Raw genomic sequence first — 22,546 nt, 5'->3', positions numbered from 1 at the left:
TCCTGCCATGCTCCTCACTCACTTCAGGGCTCAAACATCTTTCCCCTTCCCTCCCTGTGCTCAGGAAACGCTGAGCAATGATTGCCTTGTGCTGAGGAATGATTGCCTGGGGAACAGCTGCTCAGAGTGCCTGGGGTCACCTAGACCTGCCCTGGGTGTCCCTGCTTTGGCAGGGGGGTTGGACTGGATGGTCTCTAGAGGTCCCTTCCAACCTGTGATTTGCTGTGATTTTCTTTTTTCCCTCCTGGCTGTGGTGGGGGTTTTGGGGGTTGGAGTTGTTGTTGGTTTTTTTCTTTCTTTCTTTCCCCTCCTTTTGATTTTTTTCTTCCTGGCTGATCTCCGCCTCCCCCCCCCCCCCCCCCCCCGCCCCTGTGATTTTTCTCCCCCCGGCTGATTTTCTTTTTCAGCTGATTTTAATTCTGTGATTTTCTTTCTCCAGCTGTTTGTTTGTGTGGTTTTTTTTTTTTCCCCCACTCTGTTTTCTCCCCGCCCCCCCCCCCCCCCTTGGCTGTTTTGTTGAGGTTTTTTTAATCTCTAATTTTTGTGGTTGTGGGTTGTTTTTTTTCTTTCCCCCACTGGCTGATTTCCCTTCCCCACCCCCCCTCTGATTTGTCTCTGATAGGGAAGCTTTGGAAGTGCAGGAGAGGGAAGCTGTTGGATGTGTTAAAGCTTGTGGAGTGGACTGTCAGGCAGCTGGGGGCAATCTTATGACGCTCAAGGATTTCAGGAGACCTCGAGGGGACAGTGACTTGCTGTTGATTTCTTGTCAAGTCCAACTTTCGACTTCCAGAGACACCCCCCCGCCCCCCACCTTGTAACCTCACCTGCTCTGTTGCCTTCAGCCTCTCTTTTTGAACAGAAATAGACACTTAAGCCTCCAGTAATGTGTTCTAACAACCTCTTTGTGTCTCTAACAACTTCTTTTCCTCTTCAACATCCCCACAGTCAGGAGAATCTGTCACAGCTCTGAAAGCTGATTAAGCAGCACTTTGAAAGGAGCGGCTTCTGACAGCATCACCATGACAATGAGTCTGTTTGGTATTTGAGGAGTGAAGCCATCTATGCCACATTAGCCCTGGTTTTGTTTCTTTTTTAACATGAGGTTTCAAGCTCATGAAGCTGTTTAAGAGATGAAATCCTCATGGATCTGCCTTCTGATGTTAAGAAAACAGCTAAGTCTTACCACTTAGGATTGGATTGTTATGGACCAGCAGTCAAACAGAAACCTTGGGGATGCCTTTTGTACTGCAAATTGTAGAACCCTGCTTCCAGGGCGTGTAGATCGTGGAGCAGATGGACAGAGAGGCATAAAAATAGAGAGAGATGCATAAAAATTCGGTCAAAGTATAAACTGGCTGCAAAAGCAGCACTTTAAAAGTTTATGACTCTCTTCTTGCTGCTCTCTGCAGCCAAAATTGCTTCAGATCTGTGAAATCTGTTTCACTCCAAGCACCATCTGACGTGGAAAACTTACAGATTAAGCCACTTGAACACTGGGGAGAAGTTATTTACGTCTGGGTTTATACATCTAGAGAATAACACTCAGCTTCAAACTGAGGACAGTCCCCTGCAGCTCTGCCAGGAGAGAGAGAGGTCTTAAAAGAGGTTGAGGGTAGATTCTTGCAGCTCTGCTAGGATAGAGGGCTCTTAAAATAGGTTGTGAATAGTCCCCTGCAGCTTTGCTAGGAGAGAAGGGTGTGAAAAGAGGCTGAGGATAGACCCCTGCAGCTCTGCTAGGAGAGAGGGGTCCTAAAAGAGGCTGAGGATAGTCCCCTGCAGCTCTGCCAGGAGAAAGGTCATGAAAAAGGCTGAGGATAGACTCCTGCAGCTCTGCTAGGGGAGAGGGATCTGAAAAGAGGCTGAGGACAGTCCCTTGCAGCTCTGCCAGGAGAGAGAGGTCATGAAAGAGGTTGTGGATAGTCTCCTGCAGCTCTAAGAGAGAAGGATCTGAAAAGAGGCTGAGGATAGACCCCTGCAGCTCTGCCAGGAGAGAGAGGCCTTAAAAGAGGCTGTGGATAGTTCCCGGCAGCTCTGCTACCAGAGAAGGGTCCTGAAAGAGGCTGAGGATAGTCCCAAGCAGCTCTGCTAGGAGAGAGAGAGGTCCTGAAAGAGGCTGAGGATAGACTACTGTAGCTCTGCTAGGAGAGAAGAGTCTTGAGAGGCTGTGGAACACCTCTGATGATTTTGCAGCTGACTCCAGTAGGAACACAGCTGCTCTGTGCCTAGGAACTGGATGTTGAGGACAAGTCAGCTCACAGCTGCCAGGACTGCAGCAAGGTTGTTTCATTAGCAAAAACAAACAAAAAAGGGAACCCCAACCATTTTAAAAACCTTATCTTCATTAGTAGACTTCTTCACTCCTTGTTTCATCCTCTGGCCCAGCCTCCATTGGGTTTCTAGGTGACATGAAGTGTGGAAACCTGTGGTGGACAAGGGACATCCAAACCACCAGAGAGGGATGTAGGAAACAAAGGTTGACTTGTGGCAAGAGTTTAACATGTATGCAGCTGACCCCCAGGGGAGCTGCTGTAGTCTGCTCACCCTGTGTGAAAATGGTGCTCTTTTAAGATTATCTTTAAGCCTTTTCTTTCCCTTGGGAGGGAGGAAATAAATAACTAAGTGTGAGGACTGTATTTAAAGGGTTTTGAAAAAGTTCTCCACTGGACTGGAGTGAGCAAATTCTTGTCAAACATTAAAATAAATAAATTCATTACATTAAATGCTGAGGGTAACCTGGAGGGGGGAAAAGCTCTCTGAGACACTGGCACAGGTTGCCCAGGGGGGTGGTGGAAGCCTCATCCCTGGAGGTTTTTAAGGTCAGGCTGGATGTGGCTGTGAGCAACCTGCTGTGGTGTGAGGTGTCCCTGCCCATGGCAGGGGGTTGGGACAGGATGATACTTGAGGTCCCTTCCAGCCCTGACAATTCTATGAAATCCCTTGGGATATTCTGGACATAAATTATAGACACAAATCTCCTTGGGAAGAATACAGGCTGAAAATAACCAGGAAACAATTCCAAACTTTCTGTTTGTTTGGATTTTTTTTTTTCTCCTGGAGGAGGGGAAGGAAGAATTCAGCAGTCTTGGATTATTGCAAACTTCTGCAACTGTTGTAACAAACCTGATTGATAGATTGATTGATTTCCTGTGAGATGAGGGAGAAGGATTTCAAGGGAAGGGAATCCTAGCATAGAGTCAGTGAATGGTTTGGGTTGGAAAGGACCTTTTGAGATCATCCAGTTCCAACCCTACTGCCATGGGCAGGGACACCTCCCACCAGCCCAGGCTGCTCAGAGGCTGAGGTGGGAATCTCAGCAATGCTTAAGCATTTATCATGTGCACAGGATGAAAGTTTGCTTTGCAGATGAAGGACAGTGAAGCTGGGGAAGGGTCTGGAGAACAGTGCTGGGGAGGAGCAGCTGAGGGACCTGGGGGAGTTTAATGTGGATATAAGAAGACTGAAGGGAGACCTCATTGCTCTCTACAGCTCCCTGAAACAAGGCTGGAGCCAGGCGGCAGAACCAGAGGAAATGGTCTGAAATTGTGCCAGGGGAGGGTTAGGTTGGAGAGGAGGAAAAATTTCTTTGCTGCAAGAGTGGTCAGGGATTGGCACAGGCTGCCCAGGGAGGTGGTGGAGTCCCCATCCCTGGAGGTGTTCCAGAAACCTGTGGCCATGGTGGTGCTGGGTTGAAGGTTGGACTGGATGATCTCGGAGATCTTTTCCAACCCAACCAATTCTCTGATTCTAATCTTTCTCCTAGCCACAGAAAAACAAAAAAGTAAACCTAAACATGCAGTTGTGGAAACCATTTTCTCCTCATTCCCAGAGCATGGAGAGCTAAACCTGGCTGCGTGCATAACATCCCAAACTCCTGTGGGATTTATGGAACCACATCCTAAATACCAAGCCCTGCCATGCTCAGTTGTATCCCTGGAGCTACAACATGCTGCAAGTGCTTTACACTCTGTATACAGAGTGCTGAAAGGGCAAAGAGTTCCTAATACGCTTTTGCTTTCCTCTAGCATCTTTCATCCACAGCCTCCCAAGCACTTCACACAAGGCAGGTTATGAAGTATGGCAGCATGGCTGCCAGGTAAGGAAACTGATTTCTGCCTTTTTTTTTTTTTTTTTTTTTTTTTTAGTCTTTTCCTTTTCATCATAGAATCACAGAATGGTCAGGGTTGGAAGGGACCTCAAGGCTCATCCAGTCCCAACCCCCCTGCCATGGGCAGGGACACCTCACACCACAGCAGGTTGCTCACAGCCACCTCCAGCCTGGCTGCAAAACCCTCCAGGGATGAGGCTTCCACCACCTCCCTGGGCAACCTGTGCCAGTGTCAAAGCCTTGGGCTGGGGTTTGCCCAAGGTCACCACGGCAAAGCAAAAGTGCTGCCCCCCAGCCTCCCCTCTTTGGATCCCCTTCCTCTCCTGTGTAATTTACTTTACACAATTCTAATTACCTTTCTTTTTTTTTTTTTAAAACTCATTTCCCACCTCTTAGATTTCTTTCTTTCAATATATCAGAAAAAATGAACTCTACCTTTCAATCATCAAAGGGTTTTGGCACCTGTGAAACCTTGGTGCTTCAAAACAGAATGGGAAAGACCAACTGGAAGTGCTCCAGTTGGGAGCTGTGCTGCAGCAAGGGAGGAGAGCCATGAATAGTACCTGTGGCAAACAGAGTGCTGGAGGGAGAGTGAGGGATGGAAGGGTTGGAGGAATCCCTTGAGAATTGGTTTTGGAGGCTTCCTCTGCCCTTGGTGCAGCAAGGGAATGCTTTGTGCTCACAGCCTCTTGTCTCTTGATGTATTCAGCTGGTTTGGAGAGCCTGCAGGGACTGTCCTCAACGGGGGTGGGTTGTGGATTTTGCTGCAGGGATGAGTTGGCTCAGGACTTGAAGAAAGTTCCTTGGGGGTGCTGGGTGCTGAGCAGCTCCCCAGGAGCCAGCAGTGCCCTCCTGCAGCCCTCAGGCACCTGTGTGCTGGGCTGCAGCCAGAGGAGTGTGGGCAGCAGGGCAGGAGAGGGGATTCTGCCCCTGGGCTCTGCTCTGCTCAGACCTCACCTCCAATCCTGCCTCCAGCTCTGGTGTCCCCAGCAGGGACAGAGCTGTGGAGCGAGGGCACAAAGATGATCCAAGGGCTGGAGCAGCTCTGCTGTGAGGCCAGACTGAGGGAGCTGGGGGTGTGCAGCCTGGAGAGGAGAAGGCTCCAGGGGGACCTCAGAGCTGCCTGCCAAGACCTGAAGGGATCCTACAGGAGGGCTGCAGAGGGACTTTTCCTGAAGGTGTCTGAGACAGACCAAGGGGCAATGGTTTGGAGCTGAGGCAGAGCAGGGTTAGAGTGGAGCTGAGGAAGAAGTTCTGCAGTGTGAGGGTGGTGAGAGTCTGCCTGGGGAGGCTGTGGATGCTTCCTGGGGGTGTTCAAGGCCAGGCTGGATGAGCCTTGAGCAGCTGAGCCTGGCTGAGAGGAGTCCCTGCCCATGGTGGGAGGCTGGAGCAGATGAGCTCTGAGGTCTCTTCCACCATGAGCCATTCTGTGACTCTGTGAACACAGCCCCTGGCTGCTTCCTGCCTGGGGGTGTTCAAGGCCAGGCTGGATGAGGCTGAGTCTAGTTGAGAGGTGTCCGTGGATGACCTCTGAGGTCCCGTCCCACCTAAACCAATCTATGAATCAAACACCCATATTTACATTTCAAATCGCTTGAAGGTTAAGAAAATTTTATTCTCATTTCTTGGAGAGTTTCCTTCATAGTAAATGGGGAAAAAAAAAAAGACTCCTCTCCCCTTCCTCTTCAGAGAAGGTTTTGTGTTGTGTTTTTTTTTTTTTCTTTTACTTTGTCCTTCTAATGTCATTCTGCAGAATCCAAGTCCCTGATAAAACTGCAAGGCTCAGCCTTTCAGCTCAAAGTTCAATTGGCTTTTGGATGCCCTTAGGTCCAGCTGTCCCTTTTACATGGAACTTTTGTTGTTAATCTTCTGTTATTGGGGGAATTATTTTGCAAACAGGCCAGTTCCAGCTCTGAAACCTGTCAGGCTACCTTTTATTCTGATTGCTTCTGATAAGGAGCTTTGGTAAGACTGCTGTGTCTCCAGCAAGCAGAGAGCTCACTCACCTGGGAGGGGAACAGCTTCAAGGACCCAGGGAGCTGTAGGACTCTTTCAGCTCCTCAAGAAAAGGGAAAAGTAGGAGTTGAAAATCAGAAGCAAACCTTTGAACTGGATGTGGGAGTGCAGCAGGAGCCTGTGTGAGGAGCTGGGGCTTTTGTTCCCTGCAGAGTGGGGACCTGAGGCTCGTTGCAAGGGCTGAGGACACTTTCTCGCCCATGTTTTGACCATCTGGAGGTATGGATGTGGCACTGGCAGGGTGTGCAAAGTGTGGCAAGACCCTCAGGCTCTTTTCTGGTGCTTTTAAGCCTGATCTGTCTCAAATGCTGATTTAACAGATAAAATATCCCAGAATTCCAGCATGATAGGGGTTGGAAGGGACCTCTGGAGCTGACCCAGTCCAAGCCCTGCTCCAGCAGGGCACCCCCAGCAGCTTGCCCAGCAGCACAATGCCCAGGGGGGGTTGGAAGCTCTCCACACAAGGACACTCCACAACCTCTCTGGCCAGCCTGCTCCAGCCCTCCAGCACCCTCACACCAAACAACTTTCTCCTCCTGCTCACATGCAACCTCCTGGGGTCCACTTTGTGCCCCTTGTGCTGTCCCTGGGCAGCACTGAGCAGAGCCTGGCCCCAGCCTCTTGCCCCCCAGCCTTTAGCTCTTGCTGAGCATTGCTCAGCTGCCCTCTGGGGCTGCTCTTCTGCAGGCTCTCAGCCCCAGGGCTCTCAGCCTTTGCTTCTCACAGGGATGCTCCAATGCTTTCATCCTGTCCTGTATTCTCTGTTCTGTCTGAATGAGAAGATCAGAAGGCACAGACTGGGTGCTCTTTAAGGTCCAAACCAGTTCCCAACCCCCTGACACAGGCAGGGACATGTCCTACCTGACCAGTTTGCTCAAAGCTCCATCCAACCTGGCTTTGAACTCTGCCAGACTTGGAGTTTCCAGAACTCACCTGGAAATCCTGTCCCAGTGCCTCCCCAGGCTCCTGGGGGTGGTTCAGATGGGTGATGTGCACTCAAGCTGATGAGACACTTTGAGAACCATTCTTGGAAGCAATTTTATCATCCAACCTGACCCTTTCTAGGGAAGAAATTGCCACCACCCCAACCCCAGATATTGTAGGAGACACAGGTTTTACATTTCCCCCTTTTCCTCAGGGCCAGCTCTTGCTTCATAGGGCACAGCCATGATCTGGTCCTGAGCAAGGAGACGCTTAGAAGCCAATTTTCTCCTTTGGAGACCTGTGCAAGGGAAGTATTTGCAGCCCTGTTATGTAACCTAAGTATTGAGGAGATTTGTTTTAATTCCAATTCAAAGGGCTTAGAGTCAGTAAATGCTTTTCAGTGCTGTTGTCTGGCAGACCTACAGAAAATGTCTGGGCATCAGGTAGAGAAGAGAAACCTCTCTGAAAAAGCCTCCTTCCGCAGTGATCCCTGCCCTTCTTCAACTGGGTAGCTCAGGTCTGGAGCCAGTACTCCAGATGTGGCCTCACTAAGGCAGGACAGAGAAGGGAGGAAGGGAGGAGAACCTCCCTTGACCTGCTGGCCACACTCTGCTTTGATGCGCCCCAGGGAACTGTTGTCCTGCTTGGCCCCAAGGGCTCACTGCTGTCCTGTGCATTGTCCTCTGGCACTCCCAGGTGTCCTCCTCCGGGGAGCTGCTGTGCTTCAGTGCAGCTGATCAAAGGCAGGGTTCAGATGGATCTTCTTTCTTACCTTGTTTTTGTCCTGCTATTTACAATTCAAGGCCAAAGCCAGCTCCAGCCTCTCTTTTGTCCTCAGGGTGAAGTGTTCCAGAGCCAGAGCATTGATTCTTTTGGCCAGAAAATCTCTTCAGCATCAAGTTTGTTCAAACAGAGTGAGCCTCCTGAGGGAGGGGTTGGGTTTTTCCCTTCCTTCCCAGGGCAGGGATAGCTTTCCACAAACACAGAGGGTTCTGTTTTCTCTATTCAAAACAACTGCCCTCAAGTGGAGCAGGCTTTGTGTTGTTTTTTTTTCTGTCCTAGAAACAGAGCTGTTCATTCAGAGATAAGAACCTCTCTGCCTTTAGCTTCCTACAGTCACCTGACAGAGCCCTTGGTAACTTTTAGGCTGCTTTAGGCTGCATTCCTCAGATGCCTTCCTCCTGGCACTGCTGCTAACTGCTTCAGGTTCACTGCTTGCCACCCTGTTCCCAGCTTTCTGCTTGCTGGACCCTTGGATGCTGCCTGGGACAGCAGGAGAGCAAAGTCAAGGTTCAGGCTTTGCTTCCAAGAGCAAACTTTGCAGCAGCTGTGAGGATGTCACTGTGGAGTCCTGAACAGGTAAAACCAAATCGGTTTGTGGTGTGTGAGGCTTTTGGGGCAGGACAAGAGGTGATGGTTTGAAGCTAAAAGAGGGAGATTCAGACTGGAGAGGAGGAGGAGGAGGAAATGTTTTGCCCTCAGGGTGGTGAGGCACTGGACCAGGTTGCAGAGAGCTGGCAGAAGCCCCAGCACTGGAACCACTGCAGGTCAGGTTATTTGGGGCTGTCAGCAGCCTGCTCCAGTTGCAGCTGTCCCTGCTGGCTGCAGGGGGGTTGGACTGGGTGAGCTTGCAAGGTTGCTTCCAACCCAAACCAGTCTGTGGTGTCCAACTGGATCATGGCATTGGAATAAGCTGCCCAGGGAGGTGGTGGAGTCCCCATCCCTGGAGGTGTTCCAGAAACCTGTGGCCATGGCACTTGGGGCCAGGGTTTGGTGGCCATGGTGGTGCTGGGCTGCTGGTTGGACTGGATGAGCTCAGAGGCCTTTTCCTACCCAACCAATGCTCTGGGTCTCTGATCTGGACTTGGTCTGTCCAGTTCCCTGCTGTGCCTCCATGAGAGTCACTTCTCTGCTCCCATGGCTCTGTGCACTGACCCCCACTTGGCACTCAGCAGATTGTCACAGGACCTGGGGGGAGCTTTTGCTTTCCAAGCCTGTGCTGAAAGGTGAGAGAAGCACAAACAGAGAATTCCCAAAGGCAGCAGGGAGTCTTGTGCTGGACACAGCCTCCAAGCACCACAGGGCAGCAGCTTTATTGCCTTTTCTGGGACCTCATGACAGGAGAGGAGATCACAACAGTGATGCAAGAACTGACTGAAAGATTTGGGATTGCTCAGCCTGGAGAAGAGACCAGGGAGACCTCCTTGTGGCCTTGCAGTGCTTCAAGAGGCTGAGCAGAAGGTGGGGACAGAGTTGTGAGCAGGGCCTGTTGGGACAGGACAAGGGGGGACGGTTTGAACTGGAGAGAGAGGGTCAGAGTGGAGAGAAGGGAGAAATGTTTTACCCTAGGGGTGGAGAGAGCCTGGCCCAGGTTGCCCAGAGATGTGGTAGATGCCCTGTGGCTGGAAGCACTCCAGGTCAGGCTGTCTGGGGCTGTGAGCAATCAATCCTCATCTCCACCTTGCTAAGAGTTGTGCTTTTGGAGCCATAACCAGAAGACAAAGGAAGTGGCTTCACCGAACTCTACAGCTCCACTAAAATCTCTGCTAAATTGGGGTGGAGCAAGAAGAGTGTGGCCAGCAGGTCAAGGGAGGTTCTCCTCCCCCTCTACTTTGCCCTGCTGGGGCCAGTTCTGGGCTCCCCAGTTCAAGGAGGACAGGGACTTGCTGGAGAGGGCACAGCAAAGGTCTCCAAAGATGCTGAGGGGGCTGAAACATCTCTGTGAGGAGCAAAGGCTGAGAGGATTGGGGCTGGGGAGTGTAGAGCAGAGCAGCCTGGGGGGGATCTCATCAATGCTGATCAATACCTCCAGGGTAGGGGTCAGGGGGATGGCACCAGGCTTTGTTCAGTGGTGCCCAGGGACAGGACAAGGGCACAAAGTGCAACATCAGAAGTTCATCTGGGCAGGAGGAGGAACTTCTTTAAGGGTGCTGTAGCCCTGGAGCAGGCTGCCCAGAGAGGTGGTGGAGTCTCCATCTCTGGAGTCATTCCAAACCCACCTGGATGAGTTCCTGTGTGACCTTCTGTGGCTGACCCTGCCTGGGCAGGGGGGTTGGACTGGATGAGCTTCAGAGGTCCCATCCAACCCCTACCATTCTGGGATTCTGTTTGCTAATTTCCCTAATCCCCACCCCCTCCTTTTCCTTTTAGATTGGGGCCAAGGAAGCCTTGAAACATGCCCCAGATTTCTTCTTCATCTTGAACTGATCAATAGCCCTCAGGATCATTTCCCATCTGGCCTCATCTGAACCCTCCATGCCCATGGTGAGGTGGAACAGCCATGCATCCCCTCTTTGGGCTGGTTTTGGCACAGAAGGACCTCTCTCGTGCAGGGGATCTTTTCTCCCTGGAGGATGCTGAAATTGAAGGAAGCCTCTCAGAAGCTCTGGAGCAGATAAGGATAATCAGTTCATCTGCAGTAAGTGAAACACTGTCCTGGCTCAGTTTGGGTGAGGTTAGGTGGATGATGAAAATATGGAAGATGAGGACAAAGGCAAGGGGGAGTTTTTAACAACACTCAAATGTGCTGAGCCCAGGGGAGGCTGTGAAAATGTGGCAACCAAACCCAGCTGGGTTTCCTTCAAAGGCCTTCCAAGTTCACCTTTATCAATGTATATTAAGCAGTTATTGAGAATAATAGAATCATTACAACCGGAAAAGACCTCCAAGCCCTGCCCTCAACCCAGCACTGCCAGTTCCCTGCTAAGCCCTGGACCTCAGCACCACATCTGCACAGCTTTGAAACCCCTCCAGGGATGGAGACTCCATCACTGCCCTGGGCAGCCTGGGCCAGGCTTGGGAATCCTTCCAGGGCAGAAATTGTTCCTCATGGCCAACCTAAACCTCCCCTAAGGCCCTTTCCTCTTGTCCTGTCATTTGTTCCTTGGGAGCAGAGCCCAACCCCCACCTGGCTCCAGCCTCCTCTCAGGGAGCTGTAGAGAGCAATGAGGTCTCTCTCAGCCTCCTCTTCTCCAGGCTGCACACCCCCAGCTCCCTCAGCTGCTCCTTCCCAGCCCTGTTCTCCAGACCCTTCCCCAGCCTCATTGCCCTTCTCTGGCCCTGCTCCAGCTCCTCAGTGTCCTTCTTGGAGTGAGGAGCCTGAAGCTGAACCCAGGATTCCAGGTGTGCCCTCAGCAGTGCTGCATACAGGGGCACAATCCCTGCCCTGCTCCTGCTGGTCACACCACAGCTGCTCCAGCCCAGGCTGCTGGTGGCCTTCCTGGGCACCCCCTGGCTCATCTTCAGTTGACTGTTGGCCATCCCCCCTTGCCCAGAAGAGACATTTCAGTCCCATTTAAGATCAGCAGGAGGGTGAAGGTGCCCTGTATGTAGTTTGCAGCAGAAGGGGCTGGGAGCCATGGCAGGCTCATGGATTTGGGTTAAACCTTTCCAGAGTGCTGTCTAAATAAATAAAAACAGAAAGCTCTTCCTGCTTCCAGTCTGCTGAAGGGAGGGGCAAAACCTTTCCTGAGCCTTAGGAGGTTGAAGGAGGAGCAGGGCCATGTCCTCACCACTGCACTTAGAATCATAGAATCAGTCAGGGTTGGAAGGGACCACAAGGATCAGCCAGTTCCAACCCCCCTGCCATGCCCAGGGACACCTCACACTACAGCAGGCTGGCCAGAGCCTCATCCAGCCTGGCTGCAAACACCTCCAGGGATGGGGCCTCAACCACCTCCCTGGACAACCCATTCCAGGCTCTCACCACTCTCATGGGGAAGAACTTCTTCCTCACATCCAGCCTGAATCTCCCCAATTCCAGCTTCATTCTATTTCCCCCAGTTCTATCACTACCTGATAGCCTAAAATGTCCCTCCCCAGCTTTCTTGGAGCCCCCTTCAGATCTTGGAAGGCCACAAGGTCACCTCAGAGCCTTCTTGTCTCCAGACTGAACAGCCCCAACTCTTTCAGTCTGTCCTCACAGCAGAGCAGCTCCAGCCCTCTGCTCATCCTGGTGGCCCTTCTCTGGACACCTTCCAGCATGTCCAGATCCCTCTTGTAACAGAGGCTCCAGAACTGGATGCAGTACTCCAGGTGGGGTCTCACCAGAGCTGAGTAGAAGGGGAGAATCACCTCCCTTGACCTGCTGGCCACAATTCTCCTGATGCAGCCCAGGATCTGGTTGGCTTTCTGGGCTGCAAGTGCACACTGACAGCTCATGTTGAGCTTCTCATCCCCCAGCACCCCCAAGTCCCTCTCCTCAGGGCTGCTTTCCAGCCAGTCCCTGCCCAGCCTGGATTTGTGCTTGGGATTGCCTCGACCCTGATGCAGGACCTTGCCCTTGGTCTTGTTGAACCTCCTGAGGTTGGCTTCTGCCCACCTCTCCAGCCTGTCCAGGTCCCTCTGGATGGATCCCTTCCCTCCAGCCTGTCTGCTGCACCACACAGCTTGGTGTCATCAGCAAACTTGCTGAGGGTGCACTCAATGGCACTTCCCAGAGCTTGTGGTCTCAGAAGTCAGCCCTGGCAAGGTGCAGACCTCTGAGTCTCCCAGCACTGATCATGGGCCTGCTGCTTGCAAGGAGGAGGGACTCAGCCATCAGGGCAGCCACAGAGTGCTGGCTCTGCTCTTTGGTCACTTCTCTGTCACGCTTCCCTCTGCATGGCCTTCAGCAAGTGCTTGTTGGCTCTTGCCTCTGCTTTGACTCACCTCAGTGCAGGCTCTCAAGAATTTGTCACAGATTGCTCCTGATAAGAGGGGGAGAAAAGGTCTTCAATTCGCTGTAAAAGGTCTGTGCAAAGACAGGAGGCTGCAGGAAGCAGCTGGAGCCATCTCCTGCTACTCGGCAGCAGTTCCCACCAGAGGGCTCTGGAGATCAGAGACTTGCTGCAGCATTTCCCAGTCCTGCCTTCAGGCTGCATTTGACCTCTGGGTTTGTTCATGTCACAGCAGCGTGGACAGGATCACTCTGCTCTGTGTCCACACACAGTCAGGGACCATGGCTGGCACCAGGCATTTGTTCCTCTGCCAGCCCAGCCAGCAGCTCCCACTTCACACACTCATAGAGTCACAGAAGGGGTTGGGTTGGAAGAGACCTGAGAGCTCATCCAGCTCCAACCCCCTGCTATGGACAGGGACACCTCCCACCAGCCCAGTTGCTCAAGACCTCATCCAGCCTAGCCTTGAGTACCTCCAGGGTGTTGCCCAGGGAGGTTGTGGATGTCTCCCTCCCTGGAGGTGTTCAAGACCAGGTTGGACAGGAGAAACTTCATCAAGGTCCTCCAGGGAGGGGGCAACCCTGTGCATCCTGTTCCAGTGTGTTCAGTTTTGGGCCCCTCACTCCAAAAGGGACACTGAGAGGCTGGAGCAGGTCCAGAGAAGAGCAACCAAGCAGGGGAAGGGTCTGGAGAAGAGGGCTGGGGAGGAGCAGCTGAGGGAGCTGGGGGTGTGCAGCCTGGAGAAGAGGAGGCTGAGGGAGACCTCATTGCTCCCTGGAAGGAGGCTGGAGCCAGGCGGGGATTAGTCTCCCGAGGAATGAGCAACAGGATGAGAGGAAATGGCCTCAAGTTGCCCCAGGGGAGGTTTCTGTTGCTCATGAGGAATAATTTCTTCCCCCAAAGGGTCGTCAAGCCCTGGCCCAGGCTGCCCAGGGCAGTGGTGGAGTCTCCATCCCTGGAGGGGTTTCAATGCTGTCAGCTGCGGTGCTGAGGGCCATGTTTTGGTGCTGAGCTGGCAGTGTTGGGGTAAAGCTTGGACCATCCCCAGGTGTGGTGGTTTGAAACTGTCTTTTTAATTTTTCCTTGCAAAGTTCAGAACAGAGAAAGTGAAAGAATGTAAATAAGTCACTACTGGGTGTAAGAAAGCAAAATAACGATTGTTCTAAACACTTCCATTGGATAGATAGAAATGTTTAAGAACTATTACCCAAAACAAAGTAGGCATTCGGCACATTCTGCGTTCGGCAGTGGGGGCAGTTGCTGGGCTGTCTGGCTGCTGTTTCTTCTTCTCTTCTGGCTGAAGATAACACGTACTGACCTTGGCAGCTAAGTTAACAACTTTCTGCTTAACTAACTCTGCTTCTCTGTCCAGGGGGGTCTGGGGGGGGGAAGCTCCTGGGAGAGGGAGGCCCCTTTGGGAGGGTCCCCTTGGGGGGAAGCAAAGGGAGATCGATTGTGCTTTTTCTGTTGATTGTATATATTTGTGAATGTTGTGAATTTTGTATATTTGTACATATTCATTGCATTTCATTGTAGATTTTAGACTCTGCTTGTAAATACAGCTTTTCATTTGCTTCCAGACTGAGCTAGCCTGGTTATTGTTGGTGGGGGGAGAATTTCAGCTCACACCGACACACTTTTTATTTTTGGCGCCCAACGTGGGGCTCGATTGCTTGTGATTTATTTCTGCTCAGATTAGGAAGCAAAATGAAGCTGTTTTGGATTTTGAGTAATTTTATTTCCTCTGTTATCAGTGTGATTGTCTACAGATGGGCTTTTCCTGCATGATAGACAAGATTGTGAGATACGTGGCATATAAGTCGTTTCTTTGGGTTAAGAACAAGTTACTGAATGTTGGTGAATTCTGTTGTGGTCTTATTGGGCTAAGAAGCTATGGTAACTCAACTATGGATCTGCTAGCAGACACATATGAGTTTGTTACTCCTCTTACAACTACAGAGGGTCTTTGTAACCAGTGGTACCCTAGATATCTTGTACTAGCCTTAATCTTAAATTTGTTGCTTCTTGGAATAATCATATGGCTACTGATAGCACTGTGTCAAGAAAGACATAAGGCTACTTGCTCTTCCAACTCTGCTGTGAATGTGAAAACCAAGCCAGTAAATTTGGTGGCCACTGTAACCAGAAAGCGTAAAGGAGCTGCAGGAGGAGATGCAGATGCTGCAGGAGATGGTGCAGATGGAGATGAGGGTCCTTCTACTCAGGGTCCCTCTCTTAAGAAAGATCCTTCCGATGAGGAAGAGAGGGTTAGCCTTAAAACTCTGGTAGACCTCTTGAGACCCCACATGGATGATGGAGATGTAGGTCAGGATGTAGACCCTAGTAGATTAGCAACTGCTGGTAGTGCCTCTGAACTCAAAGAAATTCAACGGAGGATTAAAATAGGATTATGGGGACAGCGACCTCAGGATGATGATGATGATGATGATGATGAGGATGACATACAGTCAGCTAATGCACCCAGACAGGAAATTAGACATGTGAGGAAGGATTACATCAGAGGAGATAATGAGCCAGTCCTGTCTTGGCTAGCCAGGTGTTTTGATATGGGAGCCCCAACATTGGTGGTAGGTGACAAGTCGGCCTCTCAGTTGGGGATGCTCTCAAAGGATACAGGCATAGACAGGCACCTAGGCAAGTGCATTGGTAAAGTTTCTCTGTGGGCACGCCTCCTACTGGCAGTCTCGCTGAGGTACCCCAGCAGAGATGATTTACCATGGAACCCTAAGCCTTGGACCACAATAGCTGAGGGAATCAAGCGTCTGAGAGAGTTTGCTGTGAGAGAAGTAATGTATGGAGATCATAAGACTCTGAATCCTGATGAAATTCCTGTTGGAACAGGCCTTGCCAAAAAGCTCATTAAGCTTGCTCCTCCTAATTATGCCACTATTCTGGCAAGCAGGATTGTGGCAAGAAATTATGGTGGAGCACCTCCTACTGTTGGCCATTTCACTGACCAAATGAGGCAGTTGGAGGATAGTCTTGCACGTACTTCTTTGGTTTCAGCCATTGAAACTCTGTCTGGAAAGATGGAGAATTGCATGAAAGAGCTGAAGGAGGAACTTAAAACCTCCATATCCAACTTGATGAAGGGGGATGATTCTAATTCCTCTTCCTCCAGATGGATACAAGTTTCAGCTGTCAGAAACAGACGTGCTCCAAGAAGGCCATTCCAGAATAGGTCAAACCAAAACAGACAGCAGAGGCAATCACGTGGCAGTATCTGGATAACTCTGCGTGATCAGTTTGGTGAGAACATGAACAGATGGGATGGTCAACCAACTTCTGATCTTTTCAAGAGGTTACGGGACCTGCAGAGGGGCAGATCTCGAGGTAGCAATACCAGGAGGGTAGCTGTCGCTTCCTCAGTTTCCCAGAACAACTCTGATAGCTCCAACAGTGATCCTAATTCTGATGCTGGACATTGTGCCAGCTGTACATGTGGAGGTAATCCCCACCATTAGGGGTGCCCTGCCTTCCGCCAGGGGGAGGTAAGGGATAATGGAGATAACAGAATCTATTGGGATGTGTACATCCAGTGGCCTGGCACTTCAAAATTTCAGAAGTATAGGGCCTTGGTTGACACAGGAGCTCAGTGCACCATAATACCATCAAATTATCAAGGGGGAGAATCTATAACTATTCAGGGAGTCACTGCTGGATCTCAAGAGTTGTTTAAGATAGAGGTTGATATAAGTTTAACTGGGAAGCAGTGGAAGAAACATACTATTGTAACAGGTCCTAATGCACCTTGTATTTTGGGAATTGACTTTCTGAGAGAAGGGCGTTTTAAAGACCCTAAGGGTTACAAATGGGCTTTTGGAATAGCAACTGTAGAAATTGATGGAGGAAAATTGAAGTTGTCTATCAGACCTGAGCTTTCAGATGAATCTGCAGTTGTGGGACAACATGAGATAGAGGATGTAAAGCTGCCGGTTGCTTCTCAAACTGTGCATCACAGACAATACAGAACCAACCGTGACTCTTTGGTGCCCATTCAAAACTTGATTCGTCAGTTGGAGAGTCAGAAGGTCATCAGCAAAACTCATTCACCTTTCAACAGTCCAATCTGGCCTGTGTGAAAGCAGAATGGAGAGTGGCGTCTGACAGTTGATTTCCATGCCTTGAATGAAGTAACTCCACCCATGAGTGCAGCTGTACCAGACATGATGGAACTCCAATATGAGCTGGAATCCAAGCAGGCCAAATGGTATGCTACCATAGACATTGCTAATGCTTTCTTCTCTATTCCCATAGCAGAGGAATGCAGGCCTCAGTTTGCTTTCACCTGGAGAGGCATTCAGTACACATTCAATCGTTTGCCCCAGGGGTGGATTCACAGTTCAACCATCTGCCATGCAGTGATCCATGATGCTTTGGAGAAAGGTGGAGCTCCAGAACACGTTCAGTTCATCGATGACATCATCGTCTGGGGTGAGACTGCTGAAGAAGTCTTCGAGAAAGGTAATAAAATCCTTGACATTCTCTTGCAAGCTGGTTTCACTATCAAGCGAGACAAGGTGAAAGGACCTGCCAGAGAAATCCAGTTTCTGGGAGTGCGGTGGCAAGATGGTCGCCGTCACATCCCAATGGATGTGATAAACAGAGTCTCCACCATGGCAAATCCCATCAACAAGAAAGAAACTCTGCGTTTCTTAGGCATAGTGGGATTTTGGAGACTGCACATTCCTGGATACAGTCAGATTGTGAAACCTCTCTATGATGTGACTCGAAAGAGAAACAGTTTCCAATGGGGTCCTGAGCAACAAGCAGCCTTTGACCAGATCAAGCGAGAGGTAGTCCAAGCGATGGGTCTGGGACCTGTCCGAACTGGTCCAGACATTAAGAACATTCTGTACACGGCCGCGAGTGACAATGGTCCAACCTGGTGCTTATGGCAAAGAGCTCCAGGGGAGAAACGAGGACGTCCTCTTGGTTTCTGGGGTCGTGGCTACAGAGGCTCAGAGGCAAACTACACTCCAACAGAGAAAGAGATTTTAGCTGCTTATGAAGGAGTGAAAGCTGCTTCTGAAGTGATCGGAACTGAGTCACAACTTCTTCTAGCTCCTAGATTGCCAGTTCTGAATTGGATGTTCAAAGGCAAAGGTTCTTCACCACATCATGCAACAGATGCTACCTGGTCTAAGTGGATGGCTCTGATAACACAGAGAGCTCGAATGGGAAATCTCGAAAGGCCTGGTTTGGTGGAGGTGATCACAAACTGGCCAGAAGGCACAAGCTGTGCTAAGCCTCCAGAGGAGAGACTAACTCGTGCTGAGGAAGCTCCTCCTTACAGTGATCTGTCTGATGATGACAAGAGATATGCTTTGTTCACAGACGGTTCCTGTCGTCTTGTTGGGAACAAGCGGAGATGGAAATCTGCAGTGTGGAGTCCAACGCACAGAGTTGCAGAAGCGAGAGATGGAGAAGGAGAATCCAGTCAATGTGCAGAGGTAAAAGCTGTCCAGCTAGCTCTTAACATAGCTGAACGTGAGAGATGGCCAAAGCTTTATCTCTACACCGACTCATGGATGGTAGCCAATGCCTTGTGGGGTTGGCTGAAAAACTGGAAGAAGAATGGCTGGCAGAGGAAAGGAAAGTCAATCTGGGCTGCAGATCTGTGGCAAGACATTGCTGCTCGCATTGAGAGAATCCCAGTGAAAGTGAGACACATTGATGCTCACATTCCTAAGAGCAGAACTACTGAGGAACAACACCACAACCATCAGGCAGATCTAGCTGCAAGAGTTTCCCAGGTGGACACAAACTCTGATCCTGATCCTGATCTTGACTGGAAACACCGAGGTGAGCTGTTCTTAGCCCGGTGGGCCCATGACTCGTCAGGACATCAAGGCAGAGATGCAACCTACCGATGGGCTCGTGACAGATCCATTGACATTTCCATGGATGCTATCACACAAGTCATCCATGACTGTGACATTTGTGCTGCTATTAAGCAGGCAAAGCGGATCAAGTCCTTGTGGTACGGTGACCGATGGTCCAAGTACAAGTATGGTGAAGCCTGGCAGATTGACTACATCACTCTACCTCGTTCTCCATCTGGTAAGCAGTATGTGCTGACTATGGTAGAGGCAAGCACTGGATGGCTGGAAACTTATCCAGTTCCTCATGCAACTGCACGTAACACCATTCTTGGTCTGGAGAGACAAATCCTGTGGAGACATGGAACTCCAGAGAGGATTGAGTCAGACAACGGAACTCATTTCAAGAACAATCTTGTAAAAAACTGGGCCAAAGAGCACGGCATCGAGTGGATATTCCACATTCCCTACTATGCACCAGCTGCAGGGAAGATCGAACGCTACAACGGTTTGCTGAAAACCACTCTCAAAGCCATGGGGGGTGGATCTTTGAAAAACTGGGAGAAACATTTAGCACAAGCAACCTGGTTGGTGAATAGTAGAGGTTCAGTGAATCGAGCTGGACCTGCCCAATCAGATTTGTTGCGAAAGGAAGAAGGTGATAGAGTTCCTGTTATCAGAGAAAAGAATCTGTTAGGCAAAACTGTTTGGGTATTTTCTCCTTCAGGAGAGGCCAAACCTGTCCGAGGGGTGGTTTCTGCTGAAGGTCCTGGTCACACCTATTGGGTGATGCAAGAAAATGGTGAAATTCAGTGTATTCCACAAAGAAATCTAACTTTGGCTGAAAGAGGTTAAATTCAGAGTGTTGCACAGATACAGCATCGCGCCCAAGAGGAGAGTCCATGAGATCTACGGTGCACGAGCCCTGAGAGCCCTGAGTCACCTGAGAGTCCCTGTTCCTTTCTTTGCTCCATCTGCGAGGAAACAAGCTGTTTGCTGTTTTTCCTGTGATTTGACTCTTTTGAATCATCTACATCTGAAATAGCCGGAATGGACTATGGTCTTTATTCACCTATTGTTGTAGATATTATTTTAGATTAGATAACTGATAGTAGCAGCCAATGGAATTGTTTAGAAGGGGTGGACTGTGGTGGTTTGAAACTGTCTTTTTAATTTTTCCTTGCAAAGTTCAGAACAGAGAAAGTGAAAGAATGTAAATAAGTCACTATTGGGTGTAAGAAAGCAAAATAACGATTGTTCTAAACACTTCCATTGGATAGATAGAAATGTTTAAGAACTATTACCCAAAACAAAGTAGGCACTCTGCACATTCTGCGTTCGGCAGTGGGGGCAGTTGCTGGGCTGTCTGGCTGCTGTTTCTTCTTCTCTTCTGGCTGAAGATAACACACTGACCTTGGCAGCTAAGTTAACAACTTTCTGCTTAACTAACTCTGCTTCTCTGTCCAGGGGGGTCTGGGGGGGGAAGCTCCTGGGAGAGGGAGGCCCCTTTGGGAGGGTCCCCTTGGGGGGAAGCAAAGGGAGATCGGTTGTGCTTTTCTGTTGATTGTATATATTTGTGAATGTTGTGAATTTTGTATATTTGTATATATTCATTGCATTTCATTGTAGATTTTAGACTCTGCTTGTAAATACAGCTTTTCATTTGCTTCCAGACTGAGCTAGCCTGGTTATTGTTGGTGGGGGGGGAATTTCAGCTCACACCAACACACCAGGTCTGTAAAAGGTATTTAAGTCTCATTTGTTGTAAAGGTGGAAGTGAGCAGACACCCCCGGGGCGGCTTTAAGGCCTTGGGTTGGGGTCCCTGGCAGGCAGCAGCACTCCTTGGGAAATGTCTTTGCCTTTGCCCCAGGACTACCAGAGCAATGACAACGACCAGGCTGTGGTGGAGATCTGCATCACCAGAATCACCACAGCCATCAGGGAGACTTCATCCATCCAGAAACATGGGAAATCCCTGGTGGCTCTCTGGGAGTCCTGCCTGGAGCACAACCTGAAGCCCTCTGGAAAAGATGAGGACACTCCACATGCCAAAATTGCTTCTGACATCACCAGCTGTATCTTGCAGGTAACCCCTGGGCTGCTGCATGCAGCACATCCATGGCACAGCTGCTTTCTGTGGGCTTTTCTTTGCTCTTCACTGCTTAACACTCAAGCAGAAGTGGCAAAAGTAGGTCACTGTCCCATGAAGGGTCCTGCTTAGCCCCTCCTTGGATCTGTTGTTCCATAAAGGTTTTAACAGTCTTCATCTAATTTAGCTGGAAGTGTTTAAAGTCTTGTCAAGGGACAGGGCTGGGCTGGCCACCAGATGAGTGCCAGAGGCTCTCCAGGAGCCCCTCTGCTTCCCAAAGGGAAGAAGGGAGAGAGATTGATGGGCTGGGAAAGAAACAAACCCAACTGGGATGGGAAAAAGAACAATGCCATGGGATAGAGACACAAACCAACAGGGAACCCAAGCCCTGATGGCAAGGATGGCACCACTGATGCTGGGGGCAGGCACTGGGCAAGGCACAGACTGCACTCAGCAGCAGAGGGGAACCAGATTCAGGAGCTGGATTCAGGAACACAGGGATGGGGATGGAAGGCAGAAGCGACAGAGTCCTCCTGGGACAGCAGCCAGGGAAGAAGAGGCTGGACCCTGGGGATCCCTCAGCTTGCTCCTGAGGATGCCAAATACTGCATCTGGGCACTTCCTGGGGCAGCAGTATTCCATTTCTTCATTTGCTCTTTCTCTGAAGTCTTCTTTCAGTGGTGCTTCCAAAACACAACCTTGCCTGTGAGACTTTAGCTTAACCTTTTCTCTCTGCCCCTCTCTCTGCCTCTCTCTTTCATTTTTCACTACTTTGTGGCTTTTTTTTTTTTTTTTTCATTACAGAATTACAATCAACCCCCAGTGATGGCTTTGGCTGTCCCAGTGGCAGTCAAATTTCTTCAGAGGGGCAACAAGGAGCTGTGCAGGAATATGTCAAGTTACCTCTCCTTGGCTGCCATTGCCAAGGCAGAGCTGCTGGCTGATCACACAGACATCATTGTCAAGAGTGTCCTTCAAGGTAGGAAGGTGCTGGGAGCTTGGAGTTCCCCCTGCCATGTGCTCACCACTAGTGAGGCTGTGTTAGATGTGCACAACGTGGAACCATGCCACTGTTTTGGTGGGAAGAGTCCACCCAGCCCAAGCCTCAACCCAGCACTGCCAGCTCACCACCAAACCATGGCCCTCAGCACCACAGCTTTGAAACCCTTCCAGGGATGGGGACTCCACCATGGCCCTGGGCAGCCTGGGCCAGGCCTTGACAACCCTTTTGGGGCAGAAGTTACTCCTCATGTCCAACCTAAACCTCCCCTGGTGCAACTTGAGGCTGTTTTCTCTTCTCCTGTTGCTTGTTCCTTGGGAGCAGAGACCACCCCTACCTCCTTTCATGTCCTCCTGTTAGAGTGGGCAGAAAAACAGCCCTGAAACTTGAGCTGTGAGCTCATCTGTCTATGGCCACCTCTCTTGTTGACCAACACAAACATCTTTGGAAGGGGAAGGAAGAACACCCACAACAGCAGCACCACCACCACAGTGCTGCTATTTTTTTCCATGCTGGAGGAAATGTCCTGTCCTGACAGGCAATGAATGTGCCCTGGGCAGCATGGACCACCCTTTTAGGGAAGGAATTGTTCCTCATGTCCAACCTAAACCTCTCTTGGTGCAACTTGAGGCCATTTCCTCTCATCCTATTGCTTGTTCCTTTGGGAGAAGAGAGCAAGTCCCCCCTGGCTCCATGTAGGTGTGAGCTATGTGATAAGACTGAGTGGGGTCCAGGACTGCTAACAGCTTACAAGGCCACAGGGAGAACTCTTTCAAGGCTTGTGGTGTGGATTTTTCTGCTCAGCCTTTTCATCACCACTTGTAACTCGTTGCTGTGAGTAGAAACTGATTCAAACATCTTCCATGGTGCAGGCAGAGGAGTGGGAAAGGAGTGCTCTGTCCAGGTGTGGA

General features: G+C 50.3%; 1 protein-coding gene across 2 annotated transcripts in view; it reads left to right on the top strand.

The window, feature by feature from the left end:
* Window positions 1-10,325: 10,325 nt before the first annotated feature.
* VEPH1 (ventricular zone expressed PH domain containing 1) overlaps window positions 10,326-22,546 on the top strand; it is a 71,990-nt gene continuing 59,769 nt past the window's right edge. For both annotated transcript variants that reach the window (XM_054386080.1, XM_054386079.1), the window contains exons 1-3: window positions 10,326-10,463; window positions 20,417-20,632; window positions 21,440-21,614. In XM_054386080.1, the coding sequence (XP_054242055.1) occupies window positions 10,326-10,463; window positions 20,417-20,632; window positions 21,440-21,614 (529 nt within the window). The remainder of the gene's footprint in view (window positions 10,464-20,416; window positions 20,633-21,439; window positions 21,615-22,546) is intronic.

The sequence above is a fragment of the Indicator indicator genome, chromosome 13, assembly GCF_027791375.1.
Source record: "Indicator indicator isolate 239-I01 chromosome 13, UM_Iind_1.1, whole genome shotgun sequence".
Classification (NCBI taxonomy): Eukaryota; Metazoa; Chordata; class Aves; order Piciformes; family Indicatoridae; genus Indicator; species Indicator indicator.
Note: the sequence above shows the minus strand (reverse complement) of the source record. Positions and strands in the feature narration are given on the sequence as shown.